This window comes from Elephas maximus, chromosome 19 (assembly GCF_024166365.1).
Source record: "Elephas maximus indicus isolate mEleMax1 chromosome 19, mEleMax1 primary haplotype, whole genome shotgun sequence".
NCBI lineage: Eukaryota > Metazoa > Chordata > Mammalia > Proboscidea > Elephantidae > Elephas > Elephas maximus.
Window position 1 is genome coordinate 22,465,295 of NC_064837.1, and position 15,771 is coordinate 22,481,065.

Genomic DNA, 15,771 nt, shown 5'->3' on the forward strand with positions numbered 1-15,771 from the left:
CTATCTAATCTTTGGCTGAAGGTTGAGTCTCAGGAGTGATTTCATTACTGAGCTAGAAGTGTGTCCAGGGGCCGTACTCTCAGGGTTTCTCCAGTCTCTGTCAAGCCAGTAAGTCTGGTTTGTGAGTTAGAATTTTGTTCTACACTTTTCTTAAGTTCTGTCCAGGACCCTCTATTGTGATCCCCGTCAGGGCAGCCCTCAGAGGTGGTAGTCCAGCACCATTGACACTGATTACATTCTTCAAGTTGTGCCACCATTCTTGCTATTCTTTTCCAAATCATTCCACTACTATAACACAAACTTAACGCCCCCTATGCAATAACTCTCCCTTCCTTCCACCCTCCACCTCTTGAAAGAACTAATAATCTTTAATTTCTATACATTTGCTTATTTCATATAAGTGAGATCATACAGTATTTGTCCTTTTGTTGCTGATTTACTTCACTCAACATGATGTTTTCAAGGTTTATCCATGTGCCTTATTATCTTTTGAACATGCTTCTCAGATGTCTCTTTCCATAAACATGGATTGCTTCTGTAGAATTAATACCACTAAAACTAAAGAGGAAATGACATAAAATTGAGATAGAAGAACCGGAAGTTCTAGAAAGCAAACTGCAGAAAACAAAGTCCAGTGAAAAAAACTTCCAGAGAAAAAGTTCAAATAATGTGTACTTACACAGGAGAGTAATTACCAAAAGGTGAGGTAAATGAGTTCAAATTTTACCATTTTATTTTATGGCTATGTCTCTCAATGGTAGAAATGACTTTGTCCTTGCTTGGGAATCAGTACTGATAATCAACTTAAACAAGTTTCCTTTCACCTTGGCTCTCTACAGGACGTTAAGACACGGGAGAAAAGTTTTTGTCCCTTTTTTGTTTTTTTCTGGATGGGATGGTGTTTTTATTTTAAGAAGTTCCTCTGTAAGTTAGATTTACTTAACCCTTAACTTGAGGATATAAGAAGGAACTACATCAGGCACAAATTGGAAAAATGACCAACATTTATCAATGCTTACTATGTGTCTGGGTCTATTCTAAGCGCTTGATATGTATCACTTAATCCTGTGAGATAGGTTAAGGTGCCCAAAGTTACTCAGCTCATAAACGGCAACCTGTTGGCAACAATAAAAAACAATTTTTTTAAAAAGTATATATATATATAGCATTAGGTTGGTGTTATGTTAAGAGGAGTCAATTACAGCAGCAACATGAAAAATTATGTGTAAAGTAAAACAACAACAAAAAAAAAAGGAAGGAAATTTACAATGGTTATGTTTAGACAGTAGAACTATGGATGATTTATTTTCTTTTCACTTTTTCTAATTTTCTATCCTCAGTATATAAGCAGAAAACAAAGGTAAATTTGATTTTTATAAAGAAAACTATACAATTGTACATATGGCTGAAAAAAACACACTAGGGGTCTTCTTCATCTGATTAACTGTAAACAAGCAAATAAAACTATCTATGAAAAATTCTTCACTTTAACGTTGGGTCAGAAGAAATTACCAAGTTATTTTGACTTTTGTGATACCAAGGTGACAAAGAGTCATATTCATCCAGAACTACATTTATTAAAACCAAAGATAGTACAATTGATGTTTGCTCTTTACCTAAATTATAAATTTGCTTTAAGTCATTATCCTTAACAATTTTAAAGTGGAAAAGCACATAACAGACATATTTCCCAACACTGAATCTAATTTGCATTGAAAATCATGCCTTTAGATCTGTGCTGTTCAACAGAGTAATCACTAGCCACATGTGGCTATTTAAATGTAAACTAATTAAAATTAAATAAAGTTAGAAATTCAGTTGCTTAGTTGAACTAGCCACATTCCAAGTGCTCAATAGCCATGCAGATACAGAACATTTCCATCACCGTAGAACATTTTACTGAACAGTGCTACTCTAGACATCTCCCACACAACAGAGCCAGGCTTAAAATATAATTCCTGATTGAGCATTTTAGAATTTAAAACATTTCCAAGTAATATTATAAAAACTGGTTATGAATATTTATAAAAGATGAAGATGCCAAATGTATGCCTAAAACTCTGCTAAAGTCTCTGAAACATCTCACCCACTTAAAATGATCTAAAGGTAGTAGTCACATCTCCTGAAGTTGTTTTATTATTAGAAAGTCCATTGTGAAGGCACTCCATTTTATGAACTAGAATAAAAAGCTAGACAGCCTAGAAAAATAAGAAGCAATTTCGTAAAAACTGTAGTTTCCTCTAATTATGTAAATCTTAAAATATAGCACTGATAACTAACAGACCATTAATGCAATTTCATCACCAGTAAGGGCACAAGTATATACCAGAAAACCTGAGTATCTAAAAGCAAGGCATGGGTAGAATATATCCCGTAGTTTCTTCTCTACGTTTATATCAAGGTTTCTTAAAAAATGGACTTATAGAAATATTTCACAAACCTCAAATTGAAAGCAAGATATTACGAAAGAATGACATTATGGTAATCTCTAAAATCTCTGATTCCTGGTGTTGTCAAACTATATAATAAACATGATGAGGTAGAGCTTGAAGGGAATGGTTAATGTAGGAATTCCAACAAAAAAATGAAATTATTTAAAGATTACCTTATTTTGGGAAAATATTGGACCACAAAATAGAAACAGTATGGTTGTTACTGAAATTATACTATAACCTGTGTAATATTAAGAAAACGTTTACCTTCACTGTACCTCAATTTCCCTGTTTCAGAAAACTACTGACAAATCCAGGTTGATAATGATTTACCAGAATTACACATTGATTTTACTTTTAATATATTATTTTTCAGACCTTGGTTACTCCTTCTAGAATGTTTCGATTAAATACTAGTAATATTTTCCACTTTTAAATATGTTAAATGAAATATTCTTATAAGAAGAAAAACAAAGAAAAGATATCGGGCTAGTGGGGGAAAGACTGGGAATCAAGTGCAAGACGATGGCCATCACCTTCAATTACAGAGGCAGTTCAATTACTCACCTAGCTCACTGACAGTAGAATGTTAATAAGTTATGATGGTCAACTGTTTTTACCACAGTTCCACTTACGGGCAACAGAACAAAATATGTGCATAAAATCAAACTTCTACAATATAGTATACAACCTGACATCTAATTACCATACCTAACTTAAATTAAGTACTGTAGGTAGAGGCAAATAATTCATGAATGCTTTAGAGAGCTTCTACAGATGATAAACTTAGTATTCATAGATACTTTCTAGATATTTAAGAAATACTCGTTAATGTTAGAAACAGATACTTCAAACTTATTAAAACCACAGTGGAAAATTATCTTAACCCTCATTTAACTTAGTATGTATGAAAATTATCAGAAAACCTAAGTTAGAACGTTAATACAGTCTGTATTTATTGCTCCCCTTAGGAAGTGGCACATGAGATAAAATGTTGTAATTAGGTACAAAAATTAAGGTAAAACACTGATCAAAACTCACTCCACAGTAATGAAGAACAATGCTTACCTAGTTCAATACATGTTATTCCAAGAGACCATACATCTACTTTGCCATCATACTGTCCTTCATCCATGGCTAAAATTACTTCTGGGGCCATCCTAAAACATAAAATGTTCATTTAAAGTCTGAAAAATGTATACTGTTCTTTGAGAATGTAGTGACCATCTATATGAGGAAGACTGGTTTCAATTCCAGTCAATTTATCTGAACATGAGGATTTTTTTGTGTGTGTGCTTTAGATGAAAGTTTACAGCTCATGTTAGTTTCTCATACAAGAACTTATACACACATTGTTACGTGACCGTAGTTGCTATCCCTACAATGGGACCACACATTCCTCCTTTCCACCGTAGATTTCCTGTGTCCATTCAACCAGCTCCTATCCCTTTCTGCCTTCTCATCTCACCTCCAGACAGGAGCTGCCCATTTAGTCTCGTGTATCTACTTGAACTCTCTTCACACGTGTCATTTTATGTTGTATAGTCCAGTCTAATATTTGTCTGAAAAGTTGGCTCTGGGAATGGTTTTAATTCTGGGTTAACAGAGAGTCCAGGGCCCATGTCTTCTGGGGTTCCTCCAGTCTCAGTCAGACCATTAAGTCTGGTCTTTTTAGTAGAATTTGAGTTTTGCACTCCACTTTTCTCCTGCTGTGTCAGGGACCTTCTGTTGTGTTCCCTGTCAGGGCGGCCACTGGTGGTAGCTGGGCACCATCTAGTTCTTCTGGTGTCAGGCTGATGGAGTGAACATAAGGATTTTTATAATGAGAAATAAATGTATTCCAGGCTGTGAGGTAAATATTTAGGATGCCATTTATAGTTTGAGACTATCCTCAGTCTCACCATCTGTCATGATCATACAGCAGCACTCTAAACAAAGATACCCCCCAGTGCAGGGCTGTATTCTGCTCTAGTTCTGCAGATTCTAGTACTGCATATACCCATAGACCAGCAGTTCTCAAATATTTTTGGTCTTAGGACCTCACTACAAAGTCTAATTTTTGCTTGAAATACTGAATTTTATCACTGACAATAAATAATGTCAGCTGTTTTCCTTGACGTGACAACTGAGAAATTATCTACCATAATACCCAAGACTGGATAACCACAGATTGTCTGTCAGTCTTTCTTTCAAATACAAATAATGTTCCACGATAAAAACTCCCAACTCAATCATACAGTTTTCAACTTTATAGGCTTCTTAGTTATAAAATGAAACACTGATTTGTGTCTTCAGCTAGAATCCAGAGTTCTTGATGCTACTTTGCTTTATGCTTCATTTGTATTTGGTGTTAAGTGCAGACACTTAAAACAGCTGCTGATTGCTTCAGTAACATTGTTACCAGATACCCACAAATGCGCGTGACAACATATAGATATGTAGTTCTTGTGCTCCAAATATACTATATTCAAATTAACAAATATGTAAATGAAGTAAACTTTTAATTGTCAATAATAGGGTGTTCCCTAAGTGTTTTTTTAAGACACTAAAGTAAGTTTGGGAAATTACTAAGTTAAACAAGGTTAAAGATGTGATTTTTGTTTTTTATTGCAGGGCTTTCCAGGGATTTTTTAATATCCAATATTCATCATTAATTTCTAAATAAGGGAATCATTCAGAAGTATTATTTGCTCACAGAACCTTTTTTTATATCCAGACTAGGGTTCTACATAAGAAATTTTTGTCATCTAAAGCAGTGGCCTTCAAATTGTTTATTCATATGTCTCCTACATATTAAAAAACTATGTGTATCCCACTGCGCATTTTTAAGATGACATTTAAATTTTATAAGTTTAATAGATGAATATAATGTATAGCATATACACGTATATTATATGTGAATTTTAAATATGTTTTCATCATAACCTTGGAGCTGCAGAATTAGCTCATTTATTTAAAAAAAAAAAGTACCATATAACCTATAGCAAAGGAAGTCTTCATGGTCATATTACTAAGTCAGAGTCACTTGCTGTCAGAAAAGCCCGACTTCATTTTTCAATGCAAATAAACATGTTAATATGTGTCCCCATGACAACCATCAGTTCTAAATTCTAATCTGGAAAGAAAAGGGGAGTGTAATGGAGGCGAAAGAAAAGGGGGGAGAAAAAGAAGGGGAAGGGAGATGACTGGAAAGGCACAGGGCCCTGCCATGAGTTTGCACTCTGACCCTTCAATATTTTTCATAAATGCTACACATTCTCAAATTGTCCCTTTGGTATGCCTCAGAGGCTTTTACATCCCAAAGCAGATTCACCACTGTAATATTCAGGATGGGTCCGAAGCATTTGTTTTATAAAGCAGGAGAGGGGAGATTTGGAAGGCAGGTGGGGAAGGAGATGCAGTGGCCATCAGGCACCGTTTTCAGATTACACAGAGTAAGAGAACACAAGAAAGCTGAAAACGTGGAAAATTATTTCCTTCTGACTTGCTGATAATACTACTGAATTAGTTACGGATAAAATTATATGGTGTCTAGGGTTTACTTCAAAATATCGAGGGTGGGGTTGGGAGGCAGAGAGAATGTGTACGGTAGGACCGGCCATGAGACAATATTGTTGGGCTAGGTGATTGGAACATGAGGTTTTGTTATATCTTTGTCCACTTTTGTGTGTATTTGAAAATCTCTATAATAAATAAGTTAAAACAACCAACAAAAACACCAAACAAAAGAAAAAAAAAAACAACTCTGAAGTAGCTACCAGCCTTCAGGTGCTCTCTGTTTGAAAATCACTGAAACATAGTAAAGGTAAACCTAAGGAAAACACACAAATTTCCATTTAGCATTTCTATTTCCCCATACCTGGATTTTTTAAGACTTTTTCATTCCCACACCCAATTTATGATGCAGATAATTAATAATGTGGATGGAACTGGGGGGCGGGGGGGGAGACTTAAAAAAGATTAAAAAAAAAAAAGAGATTCAAGGGCAGCACTCAAATCTGTATTAAAAACTAACTATAGTCCTTAAAGTTAAAATGTCCAAGATAGCATTATACACCTACTCTTCACTTATTGACTATCTCATTATCTGACATTTCACATTTACGACAATAGTAAAAATTTACTATCCAACCATTTGTGCATTAACAACACATGTCTGGCAGTAACAAACGCTGAAGGGTGAGGAGAGGGTAATCCTGGCTGTGATGCTTGAGGTTTTTTGTCAGCTTGGCTGAGCCATGATTCTCACTGTTTTGGCAATTACATAATGATATAATGTAGCAGTTACATAATGATGTAATTTGGTAGTATGCAATGATGTAATCAACCTCCATTTTGTGATCTAATGTGGTCATCCTCCATTTTTGTATAATGCTGATTTTCACCTTAATGACATGGTCTTGGAACCTAACCATGTTGATAAGTGAGGAGTGGGTGTATTTACAGAAAAAAGACATCTGGAAAAATGTACAACCACATATTGTGTCTTTCAATTATGAGGATCAATAACAGATAAGACAATTCTTACCAATACGGCGTTCCCACAAAAGAATTGGCAGGAGATGCCATGGAAGCAGATCCAAAGTCAGCAAGTTTCACCTGGCCTGGTTCTGTCAGAAGGATATTTCCTGCTTTGATATCTCTGGGTTTAAGGAGTACAGAAAATTATTTATCTTTTCTTCATTAGATTGTATTGTAAATGATAAAAAATCAAACAAGAATTCCTAAGATAGGGAAGGAGAAATCAAAATAATTAAGTCCTAGGATAGTCTTACAACTGCGAAAGTGACTATTAAGATTCAAGTTAGAAAATAAAAATTATAAAATTCGAATAAATACACAGTAACAATTTTCTAGAAATGAAGTCAAACAGCCGTAAATGACAAAAGAGAGAAAATCAGCTAATTGGAGCATATTGTCTATCTTGAGTCTGTTCCTTGGTACAAATAATTGTTTTAACCACTGCACCACCAGACTTATTTACAAGCTACATGGATTTCTCTTGGACCTGACTTTGCTCATCTGAAAAAAAAAAATGATAGCCCATTAAGTCAAGATGATCCTGTTACACAGTTTAATATGCACTGTCTGGTTGATACATATGAAATCAAAAATTGCTAGTTTTCTTCTAAAATCGTCAAAACCAATACCAGTGCCAAAAATGCTTTACAAAATGGTTTCATATCAAAGTTACTACCCACTATCAGTGATTAAAGCATAAAGAGTCTTAAGTAACTTTTATTTGTCCATGTCATGAAATCAGTGGAACAAACCTGGCAGTATCAGTTACCAGGAGGACAAAAGGTTTAGTTCTAGCTCTAATGCATCTAGCTTTGCAACCTTTAGGAAACGAGTCACAAACTGGGGCTTCATCTGTAAAACGGAAAAGACTATATGATCCCCAATGTTCTTCCAGCTTGCACATTTAGTGATTCTACAATTAAGTTTCTACCACAAATCCATAAAGTATGCATAACTCAAGAAGACCCAGTAGCATGAGCAGGCAAAGATGAAAATAACCCTAAAAAGAGAGACCAGGTGTAATCTTTTTAGAAGATGGACATGCTAAAAAACATGCATTTACAAGATTCTGAAACACTTCTATTTGGTTATAACCGACAAAAATTTCAGTTAATTTTTTGGGTTGATAAATGCAAGAAGCCATCTGCTTGTTAATATATGATAATTTTCAAAGAACTTACCTATGGATCATGGTATGAGAATGTAAGTAGGCTAATCCCTGGAGAGCACCATGTGTTATTGCTGCTATTTCTACTTCTTGTAATGGCTTTTTGTGAACTTAAAATAAAGAATTTATTTGAAATTAATTATTATATAGAATATTACAATTTAAAATAATAAATATACATTCCTAATATATGGGACAATTTTAGGATACTAACATTTTCTAAGATAGTAAAACAAGTCGATAGAACTTTAGAACTGGTATATAGTTGTATCCAGCTGTTAGCTTATTTCAAAGCCAGTCTTCCTCTTAGTTAAGAATACTAAACAATCGTTTGGTGATTACAAAAACAAAATTAACAGAAGATATGTTCTCTTATCTTTGATCTGAACACAAAGAGCAGGTCAAGCTGCTGAAGCGACAAAGAAATTAGAAAAAAGCCTGTAAAGTCACAATAAGAGAATCCTCCTATCTTATGCTACTATATAATATTTAATGAGGATAGCACATACCATGCTACAAACCTGGAAATATCTAGGGTAGGGTTTTTCTATTTTGGAAAAGTTTTTGCATTATTTTGTGTTAACATAATTTAAGAAATCTTTAACTGAATTTTGTATTTTGTTATTATTATTTTTTCTTTAATAATACAAGGAAACTTACCTTCTAGTAAATCTGAAGCAGATCCTAAACAATATTCCATTACAAGCTACGTGGGAAAAAAAAATTATAAAAATATTAAAATATAAAGATTTCATTTGAGATCAAATAAATTCACCCAGGAGATCCAGAAGATACTTTTAAGTAAAACAGGCACCAGTTATCATTTACCTTGAAAAATAAATACTCATTTGTTCATCAATGTTAACTATATGTATAAAGTTAAACCAGTGATAAATTAATCTTTTAATAATGCTAACATATAATCACTTCTACAAAATGTGTACTTCATATATAACTATTAAAATTAGAAAGGAATATACATATTCTGTTACAGTTAACCTATAGTAACAATACTGCTAACTGTTAGGAATCAGAAAATTGTACTGTGGAACTATATGGATAAAGTGTAGGTTACCGCTTAAATATCTCTTTGGTAAAGTAAATACACAGTATCTCCTATATGCCAGGTTATTTTATATATATTAAATAATCTAACGCTCACAACAACCTTATGTTACTGTTAGTTGCTACTAAGTGGGCCCCGATTCATGGAGACCCCATGCACAATGGAAGGAAATGCTGCCAGGTCCCATGCCATCCCCGTGATCCGGTGCAGATCGGAACATCGTGATCCACAGGATTTTTACTGGCTGATTTTCAGAAGTAGATTGCCAGGCCTTTTTTCCTAGTCCATCTTAGTCTGAAAGTGCCGGTGAAAACTGATTGGCATCATAGGAATATGCAAGCCACTACTGACAGACAGGGAACACTGTGTATGAGGTACACTGGCCAGAAAGAGAACCAGGATCTCAGGCATTAAAGGCAAGACTTCTACCACCGAACCACCAAAGACCTCTACAACCTTATGATGAAGTAGGCTCTGTTATTATTCCTGTTTTACAGATGGGGAATCTGAGAGAGAGAGAGGGAACCTGACCAACATCACTGCTGTCTGTTTAACCATAGCCTCAAGTTTAGGAGTTCTTCCAAAATTTAAACTGGATAAAAATGACCAAACATTACAAATCTAAGTTCAGTATACTAAAATGATAATTAGCTGTGGTGTTTATTAATTATTAAACAAAAAGAAGCCATTTCTGTTTAAAAGAAATTTAGCACTTCTCTTATATGAATAATTACACCCATACAATTGTAGGATTATGCCTATTTCTAGAAGGTACTGCTTTTCCTCTCTCAGCATTAACTAACATTTCAGGTGCTTTTGCATGCCTTTACACAACCAGTTTGAGAGTCTTAATTAATTCATTCTAAACCAAAACCAACTAAAGTTATAGCAAGGAGAGAACAAATACCTACCCATGCTGTGTGCTCACGTAAATAGCAGCCTTTGTATTCTATACTGTTAGGATGTTTTATTCTTTGTAGAAACCTGACTTCCTTAATAATATCCTGCCATTTCTGTGAAGGGAAAAAAGGGATAAGGAGAACATTTATGAATAGCTGCTTTTATTTACAGAGTTAAATAAGAAAAAAAGCAATTAATAAATTAAGACGGACTGACAAGAAAATACAACTGTAATTTATTTGTAATTTTTACATTAGATGTCAATAAAAATGTTAAAAGAAATTACATTCATACAGTTTATAACTCAATTACTTAATTTGCAAAATTATTTCATTCAAGTCAAGACAATTCCTCTAAGATAAATATAGAGTAATACATTAAACTAGAGTTTAAAAAATTAAAAGAAGGAGCACAAGTTGGGAGCCTTTTAGGATGCCAGTACTGTTCTGTTTACGGCTTTACGTTCTAACGAAGTAGGCGCACTCACTTTGCGATGAAAGAAAAAATGTGTTGTTGTTTTTTTTTTTTGACCCTAGTTGCTATCCCTATAATGTGACAGCACATTCCTCCTCCCCACCCTGTATTTCCTGTGTCCGTTCAACCAGCTCCTGTCCCTTTCTGCCCTCCCATCTCGCCTCTGGACAGGAGTTGCCCGTTTAGTCTCATGTATCGACTTGAGCTAAGAAGCACACTCTTCACAAGTATCGTTTTATGTCTTATAGTCCAGTCTAATCTTTGTCTGAAGAGTTGGCTCCAGGAATGGTTTTAGTTTTGGGCTAACAGAGAGTCCAGGGGCCATGCCTTCTGGGGGCCCTCCAGTCTCAGTCAGACCATTAAGTCTGGTCCTTTTACTAGAATTTGAGTTCAACACCCCACTTTTCTCCTGCTGTGTCAGGGACTCTCTGTTTTGTTCCCTGTCAGGGTGGTTACTGGTGAGAAAGAAAACCTTTTGAAATATACACTAAGATTTGCACTCTTTATGTATGTTACACTATGGTAAAAAAATTCTGCACATCCCATTAAAACTAGTGTCTTTCTCTAACATGCCAATAAAAATGTATATACTTAACCTACTTCAGTAGACTGCTTTCCACTATAAGACATCTTCTTGATGGCCACCACTTCGTTGGTGCGTACATCTCGTGCCTAAAAAATAACAAAGAAAGGATCATTGTGAAAATTAACAGATTAAACCCAGGCAATTGTTTCTCTGAGAATAAAACCATTTGTAAACTACCATGTCAAAAAAGGACATTAAAACTGATTTTACCGGACATTAAAAAAAATCACGTTATATAACAAAATTTATAAAATGCTCTGAGAACTGGTACTCTGAAAAATCAAGCAGATTTACTTTGTTCAAATTGTGGTAAATATGTACATAAGAAAACATGTGCCATTTCAACAGTCTTCACACATACAATATGGCAACATAAATTGTATTCATCATGTTGTATAACCATCACCATTATATTTCCAACTTTTTCTATCACCCTTAACAGACGCTCAGTGTCCCTTAAGCTTTTCCCCTTTACCTCTCCCTCCCACCTGCCCCTGGTAACTATTAATAACCTTAGGTCTGTATACATTTGCCTGTTCTAGATAATTCAAGTGGAATCATACAATATTTGTCCTTTTGTGACTGACTTTGGAAACCCTGGTGGCGTAGTGGTTAAGTGCCACGACTGCTAACCAAAGGGTTGGCAGTTCACATCCACTCCTTGGAAACTCTATGGGGCCGTTCTACTGTGTCCTATAGGGTCGCTATGAGTCGGAATCGACTCGAAGGCACTGGGTTTGGTTTTTGGTTTTGGTGCCTGACTTCACTCAGCATGATGCTTTCAAGGTTCATTGATTTTATAGCATGCATCAGGGCTTAATTTCTCTTTATGGCTGTGTAATATTTCATTTATGTATGTACCACATTTTGTTTATCCATTCATTTATTGAAGGACATTTAGGTTGTTTCCATCTTTTGGCTATTGTCAACAGTGCCACTATGAAGATTGGTGTACATGTATTTGTTCGTGTTCTGGCTTTCCATTCTTTTGGGTATATACCTAGGAGTGTAATTACTACATTATACAGTAATTCCATGTTAAAATTTTTGAGGAACCTCCAGACTGTTTTCCACAATGGCTGTACCATTTTACAATCCCACCAGCAATAAATATAGGCTCTTATTTCTCCACTTCCTCACCAATACCTGCTGTTCTCTGTTTTTTAAATTGGGGCCATCTAAGTGGGCATGAAGTGGTATTGTTGCAATTTTTTATTTGCATTTCCCTAATGATTATTGAGCATCTTTTCACATGCTTGTTGGCCATTTGTATATCTTCTTTGGCAAATGTCTATTTACGTCCTTTGCCCATTTTCGATTGGGATGTCTTTTTGTTGTTCTGCTGTAGGAAGCAGGTTTACTTTTGAGTAATATAGCTGAGAAAAAGGAGTCCCTGGTGGTACAAACAGTTAAGCACTTATCTACTAGCCCAAAGGTTGGTGGTTCAAACCCACCCTGAGGTGCCTCAGAAGACAGGCCTGATGATCTGTTTCTGAAAGGTCACAACCCAGAAAACCCTACGGAGCAGTTCTAATTTGCACACACAGAGGTCATCATGAGTTGGAACTGATTTGATGTTATAACAGTTGAGAGGGGAAAAACACAGAAATTTAAGTAATACTATAAACGAAGAAACAACAAATACAAGTCCATGCCAATAATTTTTTTTGTGCTAATAAATTTTGACATCTCAATGAAATGGACAATTTCCCAAGAAAAATTATTAAAACTGATCTAAAAAAGAAAATGTTAGTAAAACAAACAATGGTGGAAGACTGAAAAGAATAAATTATCTTTAAAATACTCTTCAGTGGCAAATAGTTTTACCAGGGAGAATTTTCCGGGATACAAGTGGGATAATAGGGATGCTACTCCCATTAATTTGATGAAAAAAGTATATAACTCTCCAGCTAAAACCTCACAAACACCACAAAATAGAAAGTTAGGTACCAATTTCATTTATAAATAGAGAAAAGAAAACTCTAAATAAAACTAATAAACCAAATTTTATAGGGTATTAAAAGAAACTTTCACTTGGACAAAATATACTATCCCAAGAATGCAAAGAGTTTGGTACCAGGAAAGCATTTCATAAGTTTCCACCTTTTTAAAAAGTCACAGGGAAAAAAATATGGAAACTCTCAATAAATGCTGAAAATGCAGGAAGAGTCCAACTCTAAATGTATTCAATTGGCAAAGGACCTAATTCTTAGGAAGTCAAAATTAGAAAGAAAAGTCCTCAACATGATAGAGTGTCTTTTGCAAATAAATGCTAATCAGGATCAAGAAAGTTTGCTAAACTGGTATCACAGTTAACAGCTAACACTGTTGTGGAAATTCTCAAAAAAGTAATACAAGTATAAATTATAAACATGATAGTTAATGTGTTGGAAAAGAAGAGACAAACTCTCTTAGTGCACGAAAGAATGGTAATATATATTAAGAAGACACAAGAGAATAGCTGTGAAATACTTAAAATGAGTTCATTAAGAGGGTCAGAACCACCTCAAAACATCTGTGAAGGAACTCATCTTCAATACAGGCTTTAGCGAATTTTAGAACCAAGACAAAACGTTCTAAAACTAGATTATGGTGATGGTCGCAGAATTCTGTACAGTTACTAAAAATCACTAAAATGTACACTTGAAATGTGTAGGTTTTATGGTATATAAATTGTACCTCAATAACTTGTTTAAAAAAAAAACAAAAACAGCATATCACTTGTGCTCTGTTAAGTGAGTCCCGGAAAGAACTAATGACATTCCAATTACACATTCCAATTAAATTGCTGGTTAATATGAACTTGTGCCACTTACTGTAATGGACGAAGTGGATCCATCCACTTAAATCCTGCTTACATATGAATCTTTTCCCAAAATGTTTTCTGCCTGTCTCTGAGCCCTGCGATACTGATCAACAAATTTGAACAGCTACATTCTTTTAGGTATATAACACTTTCATTGAGATAGAATTCACATTTCATACAATTTATCCACTTAAAACAGAATTCAATGATTTTTAGTGTATTCACAGATACGTAAAATCATAGCCCCAGTCAATTTCAGAGCATTTTGATCATCTCAAAAGGAATCCCCATACCCTTTGGGTATCACCCTCCTATTCCCACATTGACCCCAGCCCTAAACAACCACTAATCTATTTTCTGTCTCTACAAATTTACCTGTTCTGGGCAGTTCATATAAATGGGATTACGTAGTATGTAGTCTTCTGTGACTGGCTTCTATCTTTTAGCATAATGTTTTTAAGCATGTATCAATACTTAGCATGTACCAATACTTTGTTCCTTTTTGTGGCTGAATAATATTACATTGTGTGGATATATCACATTTTGTTTATCCTTTCATCAGCTGATAGACATTTGGTTTATTTTCACCGTTTGACTATTATGAACAATGATGCTATAAACATTTGTGTACAAATTTTTGTGTGAACATAGGTTTTTCATTTCTCTTGGGTACATACGAAGGGAATTGCTGGCTCATATGTTAACTTTATGTTTAACCATTTGAGGGATTGCCAAACTGTTTTCTGAAGTGGCTAAACGATTTCACATTCTCACTAACAGTGTATAAGAGTTCCAATTTCTCCACATCCTTGACAACATCTGTTATTATCTGCCTCTTTTATTATAGCCACCCTAGTGGCCATGTCATCAGGAGGGACCCGTCCCTGGAGAAAGACATCATGCTTGGTAAAGTAAAGGGTCAACAAAAAAGAGGATGATCCTCAACAAGATGGATTGACACAGTGGCTTCAACAAAGGGCTCAGATACAGGATTGTGAGGATGGCGCAGGGCCAGGGAGTGTTTCATTCTGTTGTATGCAGGGTCGCTATGAGTCGGAACCAACTTGATGGCACCTAGTAACACCACCACCCCACCATGGTACTTCATAGAATGCGCCTAAATTTGTGCTTGTCTGATTATTTCTTCATGATTAGATTCAGGTTATACCATTTCTGGCCAAAATACTATAAAAATGATGTGTCCTTTCAGGGTATCGTATCTAGGTATATGATGTCCATACCTCATTGTATTAATTATAATCACCCACTCAAGGTGTTGTCAGGTTTCTCCAGTGCATATGGTTATAATTACTGTTTTCCACCTTGCATTTTACACTTGCACTTAAAAGTATCTCCCCACACTTAATCTGGAAACATCCTGCTCCTCATCAAACTCTTCCCCTCGATTCTGCAACCAGTGAATACTCTAGGTTAAAACAATCTTCCGTATGATGACTGTAAAATGCTCATTTTTCCAACTCAACCACTCTTTCCACATTAATCAGTCAGGGTTCTATTACAAAGAAGAGCCCTCTCTTCCCATTCATCCACCCACCACCATAGAAATTATGAATTCCTATTTTATTCTATGCATTATAATCCATTACTGTCTTTACTTATATTGATGCTCAACTTATCCCGGAGTTGGCTGGTGGAGCCCCCATTTTTTTCTTAAAGTGCTTTCTTACTTTCTGGCACTATATGTTCTAGTCTTGTCTATTACCTTCTCTTTCCCAGCAATAGGATCAGCCATTCCTCCAAGGAGTCTTTGTTCCTTTTGGTGGAGAATTCAAGATCTGGGTGCTAGGTGTGCTCACT

At 35.2% G+C, this 15,771-nt stretch overlaps 1 protein-coding gene across 1 annotated transcript in view; it reads right to left on the minus strand.

Annotated features, from left to right (window-relative positions):
• Positions 1-15,771, minus strand: part of TAOK1 (TAO kinase 1) — a 154,480-nt gene that overhangs the window by 53,493 nt on the left and 85,216 nt on the right. The window contains exons 3-8 of the mRNA XM_049861547.1: positions 11,162-11,233; positions 10,099-10,200; positions 8,782-8,827; positions 8,135-8,231; positions 6,961-7,074; positions 3,501-3,592 (exon numbers count right to left, since the gene is read on the minus strand). Of these exons, the coding sequence (XP_049717504.1) occupies positions 3,501-3,592; positions 6,961-7,074; positions 8,135-8,231; positions 8,782-8,827; positions 10,099-10,200; positions 11,162-11,233 (523 nt within the window). The remainder of the gene's footprint in view (positions 1-3,500; positions 3,593-6,960; positions 7,075-8,134; positions 8,232-8,781; positions 8,828-10,098; positions 10,201-11,161; positions 11,234-15,771) is intronic.